The sequence below is a fragment of the Berkeleyomyces rouxiae genome (assembly GCF_048999995.1).
Source record: "Berkeleyomyces rouxiae strain 22BRR77 chromosome Unknown BrBRR77_ptg000012l, whole genome shotgun sequence".
In the NCBI taxonomy this organism is placed as follows: Eukaryota; Fungi; Ascomycota; class Sordariomycetes; order Microascales; family Ceratocystidaceae; genus Berkeleyomyces; species Berkeleyomyces rouxiae.
This window is the reverse complement of record NW_027396502.1, coordinates 533,472-551,335: the sequence shown is the minus strand read 5'-3', so window position 1 is coordinate 551,335 and position 17,864 is coordinate 533,472. Positions and strand designations below refer to the sequence as shown.

General features: G+C 55.2%; 4 protein-coding genes across 4 annotated transcripts; 2 read left to right on the top strand and 2 right to left on the bottom strand.

Moving 5' to 3' along the window:
* Window positions 1-2,733: 2,733 nt before the first annotated feature.
* On the top strand, window positions 2,734-4,253 carry BROUX77_007440 (uncharacterized protein; the record flags this gene model as incomplete). Its single annotated transcript, XM_073752535.1, has 3 exons — window positions 2,734-2,862; window positions 2,938-3,007; window positions 3,070-4,253. 3 exons carry the CDS (start codon window positions 2,734-2,736, stop codon window positions 4,251-4,253), a joined length of 1,383 nt encoding a protein of 460 aa, XP_073601733.1.
* A 1,477-nt stretch (window positions 4,254-5,730) lies between these two features.
* Window positions 5,731-6,700, top strand: BROUX77_007439 (uncharacterized protein; the record flags this gene model as incomplete). Its single annotated transcript, XM_073752534.1, has 2 exons — window positions 5,731-6,258; window positions 6,350-6,700. 2 exons carry the CDS (start codon window positions 5,731-5,733, stop codon window positions 6,698-6,700), a joined length of 879 nt encoding a protein of 292 aa, XP_073601732.1.
* A 129-nt stretch (window positions 6,701-6,829) lies between these two features.
* Window positions 6,830-7,807, bottom strand: BROUX77_007438 (uncharacterized protein; the record flags this gene model as incomplete). The annotated part of the gene is made up of 1 exon (XM_073752533.1): window positions 6,830-7,807. The coding sequence occupies one exon, from the start codon at window positions 7,805-7,807 to the stop codon at window positions 6,830-6,832; it is 978 nt and encodes a 325-aa protein (XP_073601731.1).
* An 896-nt stretch (window positions 7,808-8,703) lies between these two features.
* BROUX77_007437 (uncharacterized protein) lies at window positions 8,704-12,867 on the bottom strand (the record flags this gene model as incomplete). The annotated part of the gene is made up of 1 exon (XM_073752532.1): window positions 8,704-12,867. The coding sequence occupies one exon, from the start codon at window positions 12,865-12,867 to the stop codon at window positions 8,704-8,706; it is 4,164 nt and encodes a 1,387-aa protein (XP_073601730.1).
* Between the last annotated feature and the right edge of the window lie 4,997 nt (window positions 12,868-17,864).

The window sequence follows — 17,864 nt, the reverse complement described above, 5'->3', positions numbered from 1 at the left end:
GTTGGTGTCTGTGGTTCGTTACAACCACGAGATTTCAGGCTTTTTTTATTGTTTTCATTGTTCCTGAGCGCCTAGCTAGTTAGTTGCTAGCGTGTTAGTACATGTGTTTTCCTGAACGAATTCTTTTTTTTGGCGCATGGAGGATGGACGGGCCGTGCTGGGAGTGAATTCTTTTTTTTGCTTTTTCTCGGCGGGTGCTGGCTTGGCGTGCAGGTCGGCTTGGATCCTCGATCAATATGAGGCCAGGCTGGACGCGATCGCGCGCACCGAGCGAGATATGGGTGGGCGGATGGATTGAATGGAGGGTGGCCTTGCGGAGAATAGGGTTACTAGGGTTGGACAGAGCCTGGGGTAACCCTAGAGCACGGCATCGGAGGACCGGCGACAGGGGAGCGACAATGGGGGAGCAGAACATGAAAATAGCGACAGATACAGGACCAGACAGATAAGCGGCTGAGGCACAGAAGCGATGGTGCGAGTGGTGGTGCTGGCGTTTTGATGGGCGCGCTGACACAGATAGAGAGACGGAGACGGAGATGGGGAAAGGGGGGCTTTGCTATGTTTAGATGTATTGGGTGTGTAGGATTGGCGTTGAGGACTGGGCTGGGATGGGGAGAGGGGGGAGGGAGGAGGGGAGAGAAAGAGAGAGAGAGAGGCTTAGGGTCGCAGAGCAGCGAGCGATGTCGCGATAGTTGCAGTTGGGCCAATGGGCTGGGCGATGGAAAGAGATGGACTCTGGGCTTTGTTGGCAGCGAATGTCTCGTGCGGTCCGGAGAGTGGCGAAAGGGGAAAAAGCAAAAAAAAAAAAAAGAATCGATCAATTCGCAGCCCCAGCCCCCCCTTTACTGCGTTCTCAGGGCCCCACAGCGACGGAGCGAAGCAACATGTCAAAACCCGAACCCCTGGCAGTCGAGAAAAGAAAAAAGAAAAAAGAAAGAAAAAAACAGCCGTCTTGTTGCTGTGGTGTTGTTCTTTTTGACTGGCGTGCGCGAGTGCGTGTCGCACTGTGCGCATGTGCCTGGGATAGGCGATGGGGGCGGCCGTGTGGCTGGGTGTGGACACTGTGTCAGGGTCTGGGGGCAGGGTCTAGGGGCAGCAATCCTCTCGGCCTCTCTTTCGCCATAGCTGGGAACGATGGCTAGGCGCGTTGCCCTTGTGTCTTTTGTGTTGGTGGAAAGCAAAATACGGACAGGCAAGCCCCAGCAGGCAGGCCACTGTCCTGGGAGAATCGCACAGGCAAAAGCAGTGCAAGCTGGGCGTTGCCGTTGCCGCAGCCTCTGCCGCTGCCGCAGCCGGGGCCTTTGGCATCCAGGCTTCAGGGCTCCAGCCAGCTGTCAGTGGCCCCAGCGCCCCGTCTCAGGGCTCTTCTCTAGTGGCCCTAGCACTGCCAGCGCGGGGCGGCCAGCCCTGGAGCAGCGCCCTGGAAAAGCGCTGCAGCGCGTGGAGGCTCGCCTGTGCCTGTGGCTGGGCCTCGTCGCCTGGGCGCTGGCGTTGTTGTGAATTCTTTTTTTATTCAATAATTGTGCCCTGGGCCTATGGCGGCCGTCATCCCTTTCTTTCTTCTTTTTCCTTTCTCTGCTCTCTTCGACTCTTCAACGTCACCCACGCCGCTACTCTCTTCCTCTTCTTTTTTTCTTCTTTCTTCTTGTCGCGCGCTCGTTTTTATTGTCCGCACCAGCGTCGTCTTGGCCGTCCTGATCTCTTCCCGCCGTGAGACCAGAGCATCGTTAATTTTCTAATTTTTTCTCTTATTTTTCTTTTTTTTTCCTTGGCTTGTTTCGCCCGCTCCTGTTCTCGACGCTCCTCTGCTCGCTCTTGTGGCTCCATCCCGCCGTCCGTGATCTCCCCCAAAAGAAGCCTCGTAATCCTCTGCTCTCCAGCCCCTCAGCAACGCCCGCCTCGACCCGGCCTTTGGCTCCCCGATCGTGACTCACACCGCCGCCTCCGGTCCGTCTACGACCCGCACCGGTACGTCCAGCTCCCTCCATCCCCCGCCTGCCCGGCCGCACCCGAGGCCGCTGGAAAAGCCCGCACACCGTCCGCCTTGTCCTGCCACTGCAAAAGAAGTCTCGCCAGGCCGCGGGCAGCCCAGAGGTGGCCAGAGTTGGATGCTGCATGACCCCTGGCTGTGCAGCCAGCCAATCAGAACCTGCAGGGCGAGCGCTCGTGCTCCCTCCGTCTCGCTTGCTGTCTCTGTCTGGCTGTCTGTCTCTTCTCTCTCACGAACCAAGCGGTTCCTGTTCTTGTTCTTGGCTGCCTCGTATCCGCTGCTGCCCTCGCCGTGAATCCCAGATCCAACAGCCTCGCTCTCCTCTGCTTCCCCTTCTCCCTCCATCAGCCCGGCCTCGCAACCTGTCCCGCGGCCCTGGCCACTAAATCTCGCATCGCTCCCCCGGGCCTTCTCCATCCCTTGGTCGACAAGGGCGTAACCCAGCATTCGCCCTGTCGTCTCCCTTTTCCCTGCGGAATGCGACTGGCCATCTCTACAGCCGCCCGCCCATTTCTCATCGTCACTAACGGCCACGCCACGCCTCGGCCACAAGAATCTCTGCTAACCTGACCTGACGCGCCTCTATCAGACTCTAGTCCAGCCGGCTCCCTGTGTCCTGCGATAGCGCCAGTCCACACCCACGCACCGTCCTCGGTTGTGCCAAAACCCACCGCGCCCGAGCACCCACAAATCTCTCCAACGCCATCCCCTACACTCTCGCTCACACACACACCACCGCCAACATGTCATCATCGTCATCCAATGTCGTCGGTGTCCACTACCGCGTTGGTAAAAAGATTGGCGAGGGTTCTTTCGGCGTTATTTTTGAAGGAACGAACCTTTTGAACAGCCAGCAGGTTGCCATCAAGTTTGTGAGTGCCGACGCGATATGCAGACTGTCCTTGATTACAACGTCAGCGAGTCCTAACACTAACCACCACGTCCAGGAACCACGCAAGAGCGACGCACCCCAGCTTCGCGATGAGTACCGCACCTACAAGATCATGGTCGGCTGCAGTATGTTCCTCAAAATCTCTACGAAACACGCGTTCTCCATGCTAACCCTGCTCTGCTTTCAGAGGGCATCCCCAACGTCTACTACTTTGGTCAGGAGGGTCTGCACAACATTCTGGTTATCGACCTTCTGGGGCCCTCCCTTGAAGACCTGTTCGACCACTGCGGCCGGAGATTCAGCATCAAGACCACCGTCATGGTTGCCAAGCAAATGCTATCCCGCGTGCAGACAATCCACGAAAAGAACCTCATCTACCGCGATATCAAGCCCGACAACTTCCTGATTGGCCGCCCGGGCACCAAGGCTGCCAACTACATCCACGTCGTCGATTTCGGCATGGCCAAACAGTACCGCGACCCCAAGACCAAGCAGCACATTCCCTACCGCGAGCGCAAGTCGCTGTCAGGCACTGCCCGATACATGAGCATCAACACTCACCTAGGCCGTGAGCAGTCGCGACGTGATGATCTCGAGGCCCTGGGCCACGTGTTCATGTACTTCCTCCGTGGTGGGCTCCCGTGGCAGGGCCTGAAGGCGGCTACTAACAAACAAAAGTACGAGAAGATTGGCGAAAAGAAACAGACGACGGCGATCAAGGACCTGTGCGACGGCTTCCCCGACGAGTTCAACCAGTACGTGACGTACGTGCGGAACCTGGGCTTCGAGGAGAACCCCGACTACGACCACCTGCGCGAGCTCTTCACAAAGGTGCTCCAGGACCGCGGCGAAATTGAGGACGACGTGTACGACTGGATGGTCCAGGGCAACCAGGGCAAGGTGTGGGATCCCACGACCAAGCAGCACGGCTACCATAGCCGCCCGCCCGCCGACCACAACGCCCACCGGCAAATGCAGGCCAACAACGCAAACAACCTGACCGTCGCGCGTTTAAACGCGGCACAGCCCCCTCCGCCGTCGCCGGCCAAGCCGATTGCGAGCAAGCGCGACCGGCAAAACGCGCCCGGCGCGGTTAACTCGTCACGGGCCGGCGGAGTTGGGGCGCTCCGCGACGTCGCCACGCCCACGGCCTCGACCCAGGCACAGTTCCAGAACAGCGCCCAGAACCTGTCGCAACAACAGCCGCAGTCGCAGCAGCAGCGCATGAACTCGCTGTCGGCCCAGCAGCCGGCCCCCATGACGCAGGAAGATGCGGCGGTTGGCGGCGCGGGCGGTGGCGGCGCGCAGAGACCAGACGAGCCGGCCCCGACGGGCTTCAAGAAGTTTGCTCGGCTGGTGTGCTGCGGTTAAGCGGAGGGAAGAGGGGAGGGCTTGCGATAGAGTGTCTGAGAGAGAGGATGTTTAGACTGGTCTTGTTTATTCTTTTCAACGAGAACGGACACGTTGAATTGTTCCGTCATTCTGGCCCGGGAGTTTGTCGTTGGGGTTTGTGGAAGTGTCTGTCTGGCCTGCCAGAGTTTTGAGAGGCTTCGTCCTAGTTGTTCATTGTCTTGGGGTTCTTCTTTTTTTGCCTTTTTATTCTTTTCCACTTTCTTCTTTTTTTGCCTCTTGGGTTCATCCATCCGGTCTTCTGCTGTTTATCTTGCCCTTTTTCTTCTTCTTACTCGTCCTTTTTTGTTTTTGTTTAGCTGTCTCGTCTCGTCATCACTTACTGCTATAACGATTGTCTTTTTTTCTTTTGTTGTTTTTCTGGGTTTTTCTTGTCGTCTTTTTTTCATACTCTGCCCCTCCCCCTCTTGTTCTTTGTTTTTTTCGCTTCATTAATGCTTCTTCTTCATGGGCCTTTGTCCCGATGGACTATTCATATCTTTTTCTTTCTCCGGTCTGTGTCCTTTTTTTGTTGTTTTTGCGTGCGCGAGAGAGCAAGAGATGTAGACCCTCGGACCGGACGATCGGGGGATGCGGACCGGTGAACCTTGTCTCGTGTGTCGATGGAGCAGACGTCCTCTTCTTTCCTGGCGTTTCTGGGTCTCGTTTTTTTTTGTTTTTGCTGTATTTGATAGTCACATTCATCCTATACATTGTTTTTCTTTTCGTGCGTTGGCCTCTTGTTTTCTTTGTACATGTCGTAGAACTTTGTGCGTTAACTACAATCTTCGCCCCCACCCCCCCCCCCCCCCCCCCCCCCCCCGGTTCTCCCGCGGCGGCGGCGATTAGATTTGTAGGTCTGCCTCACGGAGATAATGAATTGCTCGGCCATCAGCCTCCCAAAGAAAATAAGAGAAAAAGGAAAACCCCTCCCCCAAATCATCTCGACGGCCCAAAGTCTCGGTGCCAACTGCTTTCGTTGCTGACATTTCTTTTTTCTCTTCTGGACGAGCTTGGATCACATGGACGGAGGCGGAGAGACCTGCTCCCTCCCCCTCCCCCTCCCAACGAGAACAATGACGCACAAAATGCGAAGAAGCTCTGTCGTTTCGTGGGGGGAGAGATATATCCGGATTACGTCAGCAGCGGAAGAACGAACGCCGACGATGATGTAAGCGTCGGCGAAGTTGGGGATGGATCACCGGGTATATAAACAGCCGGGGGGAGACGGGTGGGTTTTGGAGTTTCTCTCTCTCTCTCTCTTCGTATCGCATGAAAGTCTGCGTCTGCTCACGTCCACAGGACCACGACCCTCACCGATTCACAAGTCTTTCCTCGTCGGACAGACATCGACAAGCTCGCTCTTGCACCCGCGCGTTCGTGCGGAACTCCGACGACGCCTCCAACCCACCCAACCAAACCCGGACCACCGGACCCCCGGACCCCCGACTCGCCTCCCATGTCCAACCCGCCGGCCCTCGCGAGCGTCTTTGTAGACCTCGACTTTGCCAGCCACGCCAAGCGCTGGGACGCCCTGTGGGCCGAGCAAAAGACGCCGTGGGACTGCGCGCAGCCGTCGCCGGCGCTGAGCGAGGCGCTGGCGAAGTTGACGGCCGACGGGGCCGTCGGCGGCTCGGCCTGCGTCTCCGACGCCGCAGGGTCCACTGCGCCCGCGCCCGCCTCCGCCGCGCCCCGCCGCCGCCGCGCCCTCGTGCCCGGCTGCGGCCGCGGCTACGACGTGCGCCTGCTCGCGAGCTGGGGCTTTGACGCCGTGGGTCTCGACGCCTCGACGACGGCGATCGTGGCAGCCGAGCAGGCGACGGCGGACGCGGAGGCGTCGGGCATCTACGACACGCCGGACGGCGCCTATGCGCTGAAGCCCGGCGTGGCGCGGCGCGGCGACGTGCGCTGGGTCGCGGCGGATTTCTTCGCCGATGACCTGGTGCAGCGGCTGGGCGGGCCGTTTGATCTGGTGTATGACTACACGGTGAGTGCAGGACGGAGCAATGTGTCCAACGACGCGGGCTTGCGTCGCCCGGGGATGAGCGAGCATCCAGCTAACCACTACGTCTCTGCAGTTCCTCTGCGCCCTGCCCGTCGCCGTGCGGCCCCGCTGGGCCGCGCAAATGGCGCGCTTGCTCGCGCCCGCCGGCCGCCTCGTATGCCTGGAGTTCCCGCTGGCCAAGCTGCCGGCCGCCGGCGGGCCGCCGCACGCGCTGCGCGCGAGCGCGTACGTGGCGCTGCTGGGCCGGCCTGGCGCGGCGGTGGAGTACGACGAGAGCGGCGAGGCGGCCGGCGTGCCGGGCGAGGCTGGTGCGTGTGAGCCGGGGCTTCTGCGCGTGCTGCGGTTCAAGCCCAGCGCGACGAACCGGATGGGGTATGCGGAGGACGGGAGTGTGGTGGATTTCATATCGGTGTGGAAGCATTAAGTTTGCGGTGCGGGGAAGGGGGGCGGCACGGCATGCGTATGTATGTACATAAATGTATAATTGTATCTCGTCAACGAATCTCCAGTTTTCATTCTTTTGCAACACACCCTTCGCCGCTCTCCGTCCCGCTCACGCCTTGCCGCCCCGCAGCGAATTGTAATGCTCGCCCAGCCCAAACTCATGCAGATAATACGCCAGCCACAACCTCCGCGTCTTCTCATCCACCGTCTTGGGCCGTACCACATGCTCCCCGCCGCGCCGCAGCACCACAATCTCCACCGCACACGCCTCTGCCAGCGCCTGCAACTCCAGCTGCCCGCCCCACTCCGCCGTATCGCGGATCCGCCGCACATACGCCTGCACATCCGGCGCCCCCGGCGCCGCCCCGTCCTCGGCGACGATGAACGGCGCGTACGCCTCGGCGTGCGTCGCAATGTGGTCTGCCGCTACCCGGCGCAGCACCGCATACGACGCGCGCGCCCCGCCCAGCGCCGCCGGCGCCACTAGCCGCGTCGTCAGCTGGTCCGCCACCGCGCTGAACAGGCAGTGCCCGTCGGGCGCGACGTCGTGCTCCGTCAGCCCGCGGGATGCCAGCGCGTCAGCCAGCGCCGCGCGCTCCGTCGCCCGGTGGTCCGTCATCCCCGCCGCTTCGGCCGCCGCCTCGGCTGCCAGCGCGTCCTGCTCTGCTGCGCGCCGCGCCAGCCGCTCCTTTTGCCGGTTGCGCTTGGCGCCGGGCCGCTGTTGCTGCTGCTGCTGCCCTCCGTCGCTTGCAGACGGCTCCACGCCGCTGGTGCCCGCGGCCGCGGCTGCCGGCGCGTGTGCCGTCTCGCCAGCAGCGCCCGTGTCGCCGAGCACCGCGTCCTCGGCCTCGGCCTCGGCGTCCACAGGCGGGCCATCGCCGCGCGCAGCCGCAAGCTCCGCAGCCTGTTTCTCCGCAAGGTCGCGCTCGAGCGCGGCACACTCGTCGTTGACACCCTTGCGCGTCTTCTTGCTTGCGTTCTTCTTCTTGTTGGTCACGCGGCCCTGCAGGCCCTTTTTCTCGCGCCGGTGCCGCGCCTGAAGCTCCTCGAGCGTCTCTGCTGCGCCGTCGGCTGTCGCGGGGCTCATCGTGTGTGTGTCTGGTGGAAGCAAGCTTCGAGAGCCGTCGGGCTTCGGGAGCGATGGGCCCTGTATCACGGGAGACTCGGCCTGGTGTGAGTATGCTTCGCAAGGCCGTGAAAACTGTAACTGGTACTGAATACCAGAAAATCTCAAGCAGTGAGTAATCGTCAAAATTGAGCGCTGTTGTGCCTCAGTTTCTATCAAGCAGCCGAAATCAAACTCGATTGTGCCGGCCATCTCTTCATAGTGGGGTTTGATAATGGAAGCTGGTTGCGATTACGTAAGCACAAATGCTCCAAAGCGCTAAATGACAACCAGTGCCCAACGTCAGGCAACTACTACTTCCCTCGACAGGCTAAAAAAGTCCATCTACCACAATCACAGCGTGCTTCGCAACATTAAATATTTTACTCTGAAATGTCCTTGTAAATATTTTTGATAGAAACTCTAAATTTCTTTCTTCCAAATCCAAAAAAAAAAAGATTGACATAGAAAAGGCAGCACTCGGATGTGCAAGAGGGAGCGACTGAGGCCCACACCAAAGCAAAGGTAAAATAGACATCAGGAAGACGGCTAACTATTGTATCCTTCATGTCCTCCAAGTACAACAAAGGAAAGTCGTACAACTGCTGCGGAAACTCTAGTCCGGAGTTCCTGGTCCAGAACGCTAGAGGGCTGAGAAAATAGAAAGAAAAAGAAAAGGAAAGGTGCATGTATGTGCTATGTAAAAAGTGCCAGATAATAAGCAATGGGATACATATCGAAGGTGGTATATAAAGGAAACAAGAAAAGAAGCAAAAAGAAAGGCCACGGGGCAAATCAAACATGCGAAGCACTAAATATCAAGGGTATAAAACGAAAAGAGCCGGCGGAGGGCATTGGAGTCGACTGCAGACACGGCCTTAGAAGCCTTTGAACGGATCGTCCCGCGAGAAAAAGTCCTCTTCTATGCCGTTGCGACTGTCCGACCACCGCGAGTTGTAGCTGTCGCGATGGCGGCTACGACTGTTACGTCTGCGTATTTCCTTGCTGCGTCTGCGGGCAGAGGCCCTGAACTCGTCATGCTCGTCGGGGTCGTCGTTGAACTGGGAGTGTGACAAGGGTGAGATGAATGCCTCCATGCGTACAGTCCCGATGGCGTCAAAAAAGTTGTTCGATGGGCCCGAAGACGCCTCCGAAGTGCGCCGAGACCCGTTCCAGGTGTTGCCACTCGATGACTGCTGATACATGTCCGAAGAGCCTGTAGTGCCGATACTAGCCCCGGCTACACTGCCATTGGGAGCATGGTAAGATGAGCTCCCTGCCGGACCCGAGAAGCCACGGAATGACAGCGGCGGAGGCACGTGTCCACCCGTGTTACTGCGCTTGCGCCCATGCAGAGACCCTTGATGCATTGCACGTTCACTGAAGCGGGGGATAAAAGGAGGCTCGGCGGCATCGCGGGATTGATCACGCGTGTGCTGGCTCTGGTTGCTGCTGCTGGGCTGGGGGCTAAAAGACCCGCGAGCTTGGAATGCCATGACATCGCCAATCGGCGAGAGCGAGGGCGCGCTCGGAAGGCTTGGGATACTCGGAATGCTGGGTGGCGGGGTTGTCTTCAGGTTGACGTTGTTGTTCATGCCATGGCGACTTTTGGTGAGGCGAATTGAATCACGGATTCCGGGGCGTCTGGGCTTGACTGGCGGCATCTCAAAAGCAGCCGGATCGGGCTTGGGCGGCATCAAGTTCTCGGGAATCGCTTGAGAGGAGTGAGCCAAGAATGACAAAGCGGTCAGCCAAAGGTAATGCCGCTCGGCAGAAGTAGCAGTGAACTTGAGTGCGCGTTGCGGAGTAAGGATAAGGATGGAGCGGTTAAACAACTGCAAGGCTCCCTTGGGTGCTGGGTTATCATCCTTGACATCGAGGACAGACTGAATCAAGAGCTTGCGACCGGCCTTGCCGCCCATAAGGATGCTGTTTGAGCTGGGCTGCTTGCTGCTCCACAGAATAGCACGTTCATAGGGAGCAAGCCATACCCATCTTTTGTGCCGATCATTGCTTGGCTCTTCACGGTTGTTGCTCTCGGGAACTCCAAACGACTTGCGGCGACGGACATACTTGAACATCCATTCTCCAATCATGGTCTGAGCAATAGCATCCACAACCCCGGTGGTCTGAGAGGATACTGACTGCACGTCAGTAAGTCCCGTGTTGGCTGTGTTGGCCGTCAATGCAGTGTTAGCTGTGGTCGCTGACAACTGCGACCGATGTCTGCGGTATTGGCTACTAGTGCGGAAATTCCCGGCGCGGGGCGAAGTGAGCTCGCCAGTTGGTAAAGGAGGTAGCGAAGGGCTCGTGGGAGGGTCCATATGAGACATGGAAAGAGGAGGAGGTGACCGACTGCTACGCCTGTTACGGCCTCCGCGTGGAAGAGCAGCAGCAGAACGCACTTTCCTAATGCTGTTGTTTCGGTAGTGGCTACGATTAGAACCTCGCCTAGTAGGGCTATGTGATCCATCACTCGGGGCACTGGCTGATGCCGGAGGGCGGCGTGAACTAGCTCGAGTAGGGATTGGAAACGGAGGATCTTGGCCATCCGGAAGACTTGGACTGCGAGGACGAGTCGCATGTGTGACAATTCCGCTCTGGATAATGGCTGCTTTACGCATACCGGCAGCTTTGCCGCCCTTTTCAAACATCTTTCCTCGAACAGACGGTCTACGAACCGGACCATTAACCTCTACATTTTCAGTGAGGGTGTAGGTTGGGAACATGTCTGTGCGTGCAGAGCTTCGACTCGAGCCACGTCGAAGGATTTCCGGGGAGGTGCTCGTAGTCGCTGTCGAGTTGCGCTTGTTGGGCCGGGTGTTACCTGACTTGGGCTTTGGGGCGGAAAGAACAGTACGATATTCGTTGTCGCTGTCAGCATCAGCGTATTCCTCTCCCTCGTCCGAGCTGCCACAATCAAAGCCTGCAAAGAGACTGCTGATGCGGTGTGGGCGGCGCATAGGTGCTCTGTCAGAAGATAGAGGACCGTCATCATTGTTGCCAGGGTAGGCATCAACAGGCATCTCGCTAGGCAAAAGTATGGATGGAGGAGAAGACGTGACATCTGGTATGCTGCGCTGAGATGTAAGTCTGCGAGGGTTCCGAGGGGGAACATAGCCCGGCACGGGGGTGAAGTGCCGGGGATCATCAATTGAACCCTCATCTGGGGTCGTAGGGCGTGATCGGATAGCAGAAGGTCTCAAATGGGGGGGGAGTTGCGCGAGGCGCTTGTCAATGCGAATTGGCTCGGTTTGAACTGAAGATGTAACCATTCGAGGAGGCGGCATGTTGACCTGACAGCCAAAGTCTTTAAAGTACTGTGGTAGGCGAGGCTCTTGGGGAGATGAAGGGCGGCTAGTTGGCGGTACGATGCTGATACTAGGAATAGGAAGAGGGGTAATAGTCACTTGTGGCGGGAATGTTTTAACTCGGCGATGAGGGATAGAGTCGGTTTGTGTGAAAGATGTAACCATTCCGGGCTTTAGTGGCCTTGGGGTGCGAACAACCGGCGTTGGGGGGATGGAGATGACCTCGACTGGTGAAACTGGCGTTTTTGGTGGGCTCAGTGGAGGTTCGACAGTCTGAGATCCAGAGGAAATCATGGGACGAACAACAACAGAGACAGGCTCAATAGTGAGAGGTGGCCCAATGTGAACTCTCTTGCGGCGCTGATTGGCTTCAATCTCTGCGTCGCTTTGAAGTGAAGCCACACTCATGCCCGAGACCTTGGGCTTCATGGCAACGGTGGGCATAGAGATGACATCGCACATGACAGCTTTAATCTTGGGAGATGGAGGTGGCGAAAACTGAACGCCAGAATCAACGTATACAACCCTGATCTCCTCTGGTGTGGATGGTCGTTCAAGCACGGTGATGTCGGCCATGGACTCGTCAATATCAAGCTCTTCATTGACGCCAGTAACTGTTTCATTAACGCTGATGTCGTCTTCGAGTACCTCGACTACAGGTGTCGATTGTAGCAACGATCCTCTGGCACCACTGCTTGGTCTTCTGATGCTGTCGATACTCTGAATGCTCTGTGTCCGTGCATGGCCCTTGGCTATTGAGAGTGTACTGTCCTTGCTAAAGGTACGGGTATGGCGGTTTACGTTGATAGAGATGAGACTCTCGCGACGGTCATCATACTCAATCCACTCATCATCACCGCCGAAATCGAGTTCGTCGGCAAGAGAATTCAAGCCTCTGCTATTTGAGATGACAGAGAAGCGGATGCTGTTGCTAACACTGGCCGTGCGTCGTGACCTTATGCTAGCAGCGTCATTCTCGCGATCAGTCCCTTCATCGACGTCAGAATTAGAGCCTTGAGCATCATTTTGCTGTTGGGCTTGATACACAGCTACTTCGTCGAGCACAATTTTGAGACGCGTCTCAGCAATATGCACTTTGCGTTCGAATTTTCGGCGTTCTTCTTCCCATTCGCTCTTCTCCTTGGCCCATTGGTCGTGAACTCGTTGAGAGTCTTCATCTTGCGCCTTTATCTTGCGCTGGGCAACTTCCAGTCGCTTCTTGGTTTCTGTGCCGGCCTCGACAGCTTCGTCTCGCTCTTTTACTAAATCACCAATGGCCGTAGATGTGCCCCCTTCGAGCAATGACAGTTGACGCTTAATAGATCGATTCTCCTTTGATGTGTTGACGACAGTAAGCTCAAGAATTTCTTGCTCCTGTCTAGACACATGGAGGGCAGACTCGAGTTGTTCAATAAATTTAATCTTTTCCTCTTGATCTCGCCGCAGAGTCAAAATTTCAGAAACAAGATTTGCATGGAGAGTCGGAGTAAACCGTCGAGGATCAAGAATGCTGATGCTTTCGTCGGTGGTGATATCTTTGGAGGAACGCTTGGATTTGTCTGGAATCGGGGGTGATGACGAGTTTCCCCCAGGTGGCGTCACCGAGCGTCGTGCAGCTCGCCTTGAAGCGCGAGAGTTTTTTCTCGAGGGAACGTCTGAATGCGCAGGAGTGGGAAGTCCCGCAGGAAGCGTTGGGCTGCAGTATTCATCTTCTGTCTCCCAGGCCGTCATTTCGAACTATTTTTTTTTTCGAGTCCGTCGTTGTAGGGAGCTTTGGTTGGTTGGTTAACGGCAATGTAACGAAGGCACACGGCGGATTCTTCGGGGCTGAATTCCAAGGAGGTTTGCAGTTGGCTGCTGCAGGTGCACAACTGTGGGCAAGTGAAGCTGGATAGGATGGGTAAAAACAAACAAAGAACAGGATGTAATGTCTAAATCAGACGGGACGAGGGCTGATGCGTCACTCGCCAAGTATCGACGGGTTTTCCTTGTCGGAAATGCCAGCACTCCAGACTCGTGAATATTCAATCAAGAAAAATGCAACAAACTTCAAGCTGACAGTTCGAAGGTTTGAAAAGCAGCAGCTCGCTAGCTGACCTAGGGGGGTAGGGCCGTCCTCAACAAGCGATAAAAAGGGGGGGCCTGAGTTTACAGCGGTCGTATTGATGCAGGCCAGATACAGAAGGATATTTCTGCAGCTTTGAGCTGGGACTAGACAGATGGAGAATAGCAAGTTAGTTATGAAAGCCCGAGCAATAGGTCAAGGTGACGTGACGGTAGTGACCCCGAATGCAACATTGGCAGGGGTAGTAACAAAACAAAGGAGGGGGCTTGTTATGAACAAGATCCCAAAAGGAAATACAGAAGGGGAAAAAGCAAATGATGCAGCAGCCAGAGGTTCAGTTCAGCCAGTCACATGGGTGGGTGACTGAGTGAATAGAAGACACAAGACCAGAGGTCGGCCGATCTCAGCAGCAATCAAGACCAAGTGTTATCCTTGTGTAAGTGAGTGGGTGCACTGACACGCACACACAGTGGATGGCGGCTCGTTTGCTTGGCTAACAATTATATCAGATCTGGCCCGGCGCAAAGATGAGAGGCAGGATGGCAGAGTGCGCGAACAAGATCAAACAGACGAGTGAAGAAACAGAGTGACCTGCATGGTGCATCTCGGCCGGTATTTTTTTTTGGGCCCTGTTCTGCTTTAGCCCCAGGATAAAGACAGCGACTACTAAGTGCGCCTTTCTTGTTTCCCAAGGATTTCTTGGTGGAGAACCGAGAGCAGTCTTGAAATGACCAGGCCGTACGACTGACTGGGCGCACATGATATAACGCACTGCTAGAGGAGACTTTGCTGTCTGTGAGGTTGGAAAACATTGGCTTCGAACATACCATAAGGGTCTGAAGGTTAATGTTACGCTTGAAACACAGATTCCAGAGGCTAACAATGACTGTGTGAGACACACAGGAGGCGATTATATGTTTTGATTTATTAGGGAATCTTGAAGCAAGACAGTGTCTTGGTTAGTCGACGAGAAGCGAGGCTCTACCTTGAAAGCATTCAATGGCGAATGGAGTCGACGTTTAGGCGGGGAAAGAGACTCTCTCTCAGGTTCTATCTTGTCTCAGAGGCGTGCTTCTGATTTGACGAAGAAGCGGAGAAGAAAAAAGAAAGGGTCGGCAAGATTCGAGGGGGTTGAGACGCGGATGGAGGAGTTCGTGATAAAGCTGGCGAGTGATTGCTGTCGCAGATTTGAATCGACAAGATTGGGGTGAAGTCGTTCGGACGAAGCAAGTGTGTCGTCCAGTTGCGGCGTTCGATATTTTCTGTATATTTGAAGGAAAAAAAAAAGAAAAAAAAAGGAACCGATGAGTGAAAATAAGACTCGAAGACAATAGACGTCGACTAGCGGCGTTAAAGGAAGAAAAAGAAATAAACGAAGCAAGCAACAGCCACGACAAGATGCACAAGCAAGAGCTCCACAAGCCTGCTGACCACGAGAGAGAAAGAAAAGAGAGAGTCAAGATGGCTGACGGGTCTCAAGAGCACAGCAAGAAATGGCGTTTATGCGTCTGTGTGGCAGACTCGAGATCGAATCGAATCAAGGTGATGACAGAATAGATTGACGGGCAGCTAGTCTGGTCTGGCGGGGTGGTGTTGCCAAAGCTCAAGGCCAAATAGGGGCGGCCACAGAGTAGAACGCTTGTACCGGTACAACAAGCACGCTGGCTGGCTGGCTGAGCCGAACAATGCCTGTCCGCATATGTCCCGTTATAGTATCGCTGCTATGGCAAACGTAAGGTTATAAGAGCCAGGCCCGCCTATAAGATGGACGGAGAGGACACCGCAGCCAGGCCTCGGAACAAATGCTGCAGAAGGAACAAGGAGAGGAACAGGGGAGTCGAGTCAGCCGGGGCAGCAAAGGTGCTGAGATTCTGGCTCTGGAAGAAGAGAAGAGAAGAGAGAGAGAGAGAAAGAAAAAGCCAGAGAAGATTTTGCTGGTGGTGTGGGGAGGCGAGAAACGGCGAGGGAAGGGGCGGGGAAGCAGGTCGGCAACTACCTTGGGACGGCACAGAGAGGGCAAGAAGGAAAGAAAAAGGAAGGCCCAGCCAAAGAGGGGAAGCAACGAGAAGCAAAAGCAGAAGATCGCAATTGCACAGAAAAGAGACGAGGCAACAACCCAGCACGCGGAGCACGGAGCACAGAAGCCAGAACAAGAACACAGAGCAAGAAAGCACGAAAGCACGAAACAGGGCAGCCAAGCAGGCCATGGACATGGATGGACGCGGACAGGGAACAAAAAGGAAGGAGCTCGTTGCAAATATCGGCCAGTGGGCCGACTTTGATCTGGACAGGGCAGGTGCGGCCAGGAGACAGTTCGCCTTCCCAGGTGCCGCTGGCGGTTTCCAACTCGAGCAATGGTAATTACCACGATGCCTGTGGCCTCGAGACGCTCCACCTTCCCCATCTTGCCGCCTGCCAGGTACGAGCAACCGTGTACATAAATACATACATAAATGCCGGACTACATGCCATTAAAGCCAGAAGCAGTCCTTGTGATGCCGAGAAACTGACTTCAGAATAGCCTCCAACCACATGCACGAGTCCTTCGAGTTATACAGCCCATGCCCTCCATCCGCCGACAGACTTTGACAAGCCAGAATCAGGGGCCACGGCGCACAACGGCCATCATTGCCCACAAACTGTGCTGTCGTGCCACAGCCCGCTGGCCTCTTGTGCTATGCTATACCATTCTATACTCTACTATAGCCACTACACCTGTGCTGTGCTATCCAATTACACACAGCAAATATAAACTGGGTCCAAGCTTGATTGACAGACTAACTGACAAAGCTTTGAAGCTAAAGAAGAAGCTTGAGCCGGTCTTGCATATACAGCGCCGTAGTTGGTGCCAATAACAGTGCAATATATGTACATTCTGCCTGACAAGGCATAAAACATCCACCTGTGTAGCTAGTTCGCATTAGAGTGCAAAGAAGCTGTCTTCTTCGAGCCCATGAGGACTGCATAGTTGCATACTGCGAGCATCCGGCACCTACATACAATGCATATAAGCATACAATCATACAATGCAATGCAATGCATACAAGCATACCCGAGTGTCTGTGGTCGTGTAGCTACCTGTAAACCTGACTTGGGCCTATAGTTCTGCCTCCTATACATATGCACAGGAAAAGTACAATGGCCAACTTCACTCAGTCATGATACTTTCTTGCCTGTCTCCACCACCATGCATTTTCTTATGCACACCACAATCCTGTTTCTCCATTGGCGGGATTCCAGATCTTTGATCCCCAGACAAGCAACAGGAAGCCTGCATGGCCTGTCTGCAATGCGACGTCGATATAAATGTGATGTGCGGCGGTTGTTCTCCTGGCCTATCCTCGCTAAGATTAGGAGAAGCAAGAAGAGAACAGAGTCGGCCGGAAAGACTTTGCACCCTCGCTTCTCCTTGGTGATGGTGGAGTGGAGCAGAGTGGGCTTGGGGCGAGAAACACACATGGTACAACAGCCCAGCGCAGAACTGACTCTGGGCTGAATCAGGGTCAACTGCATGTGTGTCTGTGTCTGCATCTGCATCTGTGTCTGTCTGTGACTGTCTACAAATATCTCTGCTTGATATGCATCTGTGTCTTTGTCTGTGTCTGTGTCTGTGTCTTCTTCTCGGCCTCTCTCACCTCACACAATGCTGTCACTTATACGCCATCCTCGGCGCCTTTCTATGGTGCTAGGCTCGAGCGAGAACAATGAATCCAATGTCTCTAGCCTATCCTAGCCTGGCTTCTTAGTGCTCTCTTAAAATTTGCACACTAGGCTCGGCTGGGGAGCTGGCGTGATGGGAAACCCAAGCCAAGATTGCGCCAAATACATGTTCTGCATGGTACAAGCAAAGTAATATAATAAATTCCCATGACATGACGAATCAGAGCACCACCAGAACCAACCAAGCCATAGCCCAATCGCGTCTGTATATACGGGGAAATGAAAAGGACAATGTACAAGCAAGCAGTGCTGTATGCACTTGAACTTGATGTAGTCAACTAATACACAACTAGTAACTAATGTCTACAGATGCACATGTTTCCTCCTCGTTTCAACGGCTGAGGCCTTGAGAACTTCTCAGGGGGGCTGGTATCACCCGTGTCCATGTCACACTTCCTGTCAGATACACACAAGAGACGTTGATAAGGGTAGCTGTAGACTGCATCGGACATTTTCCTACTCTTACAAGCACAATTACGCACTGTCTCCTGTCCCTCTGTCTTCCCCTTTCCATACCAAACTGAGTCTAATCAGGGCTCATATTCTTGCCGGAGCACTTGGGCTTCGGAGAGATAAACAAAAACAAGAAGAAAGAAAAGACTCACTGCACATTTTGACTTGGTGGACACAGTAGAAGCCCAGCATGTTGCTCCCTTGGCACACTGGCAGAAAGAGAAGAAAAAAAAAAGCCCCTGACGATCCAAATCACTCCAAACCTCTGCCCAAAGTGCAAATCCACAAAACACACACAAATAGTTAGTCCATCTGTATAAGTGCGAGTACACACAAGCGCTATTCACCTCGCACAAGACAATCGCCAGGCTTAAAAAGACATCAGATCAAATTAGCACCGTGCTTGTACCTGTAAGCCGGGTCCAGCCAGGGCCTCAGGCCAGAGAACAGACCAGGAGCTCCAAGCTTAGCCCACGTTCTCTCTCCTCGC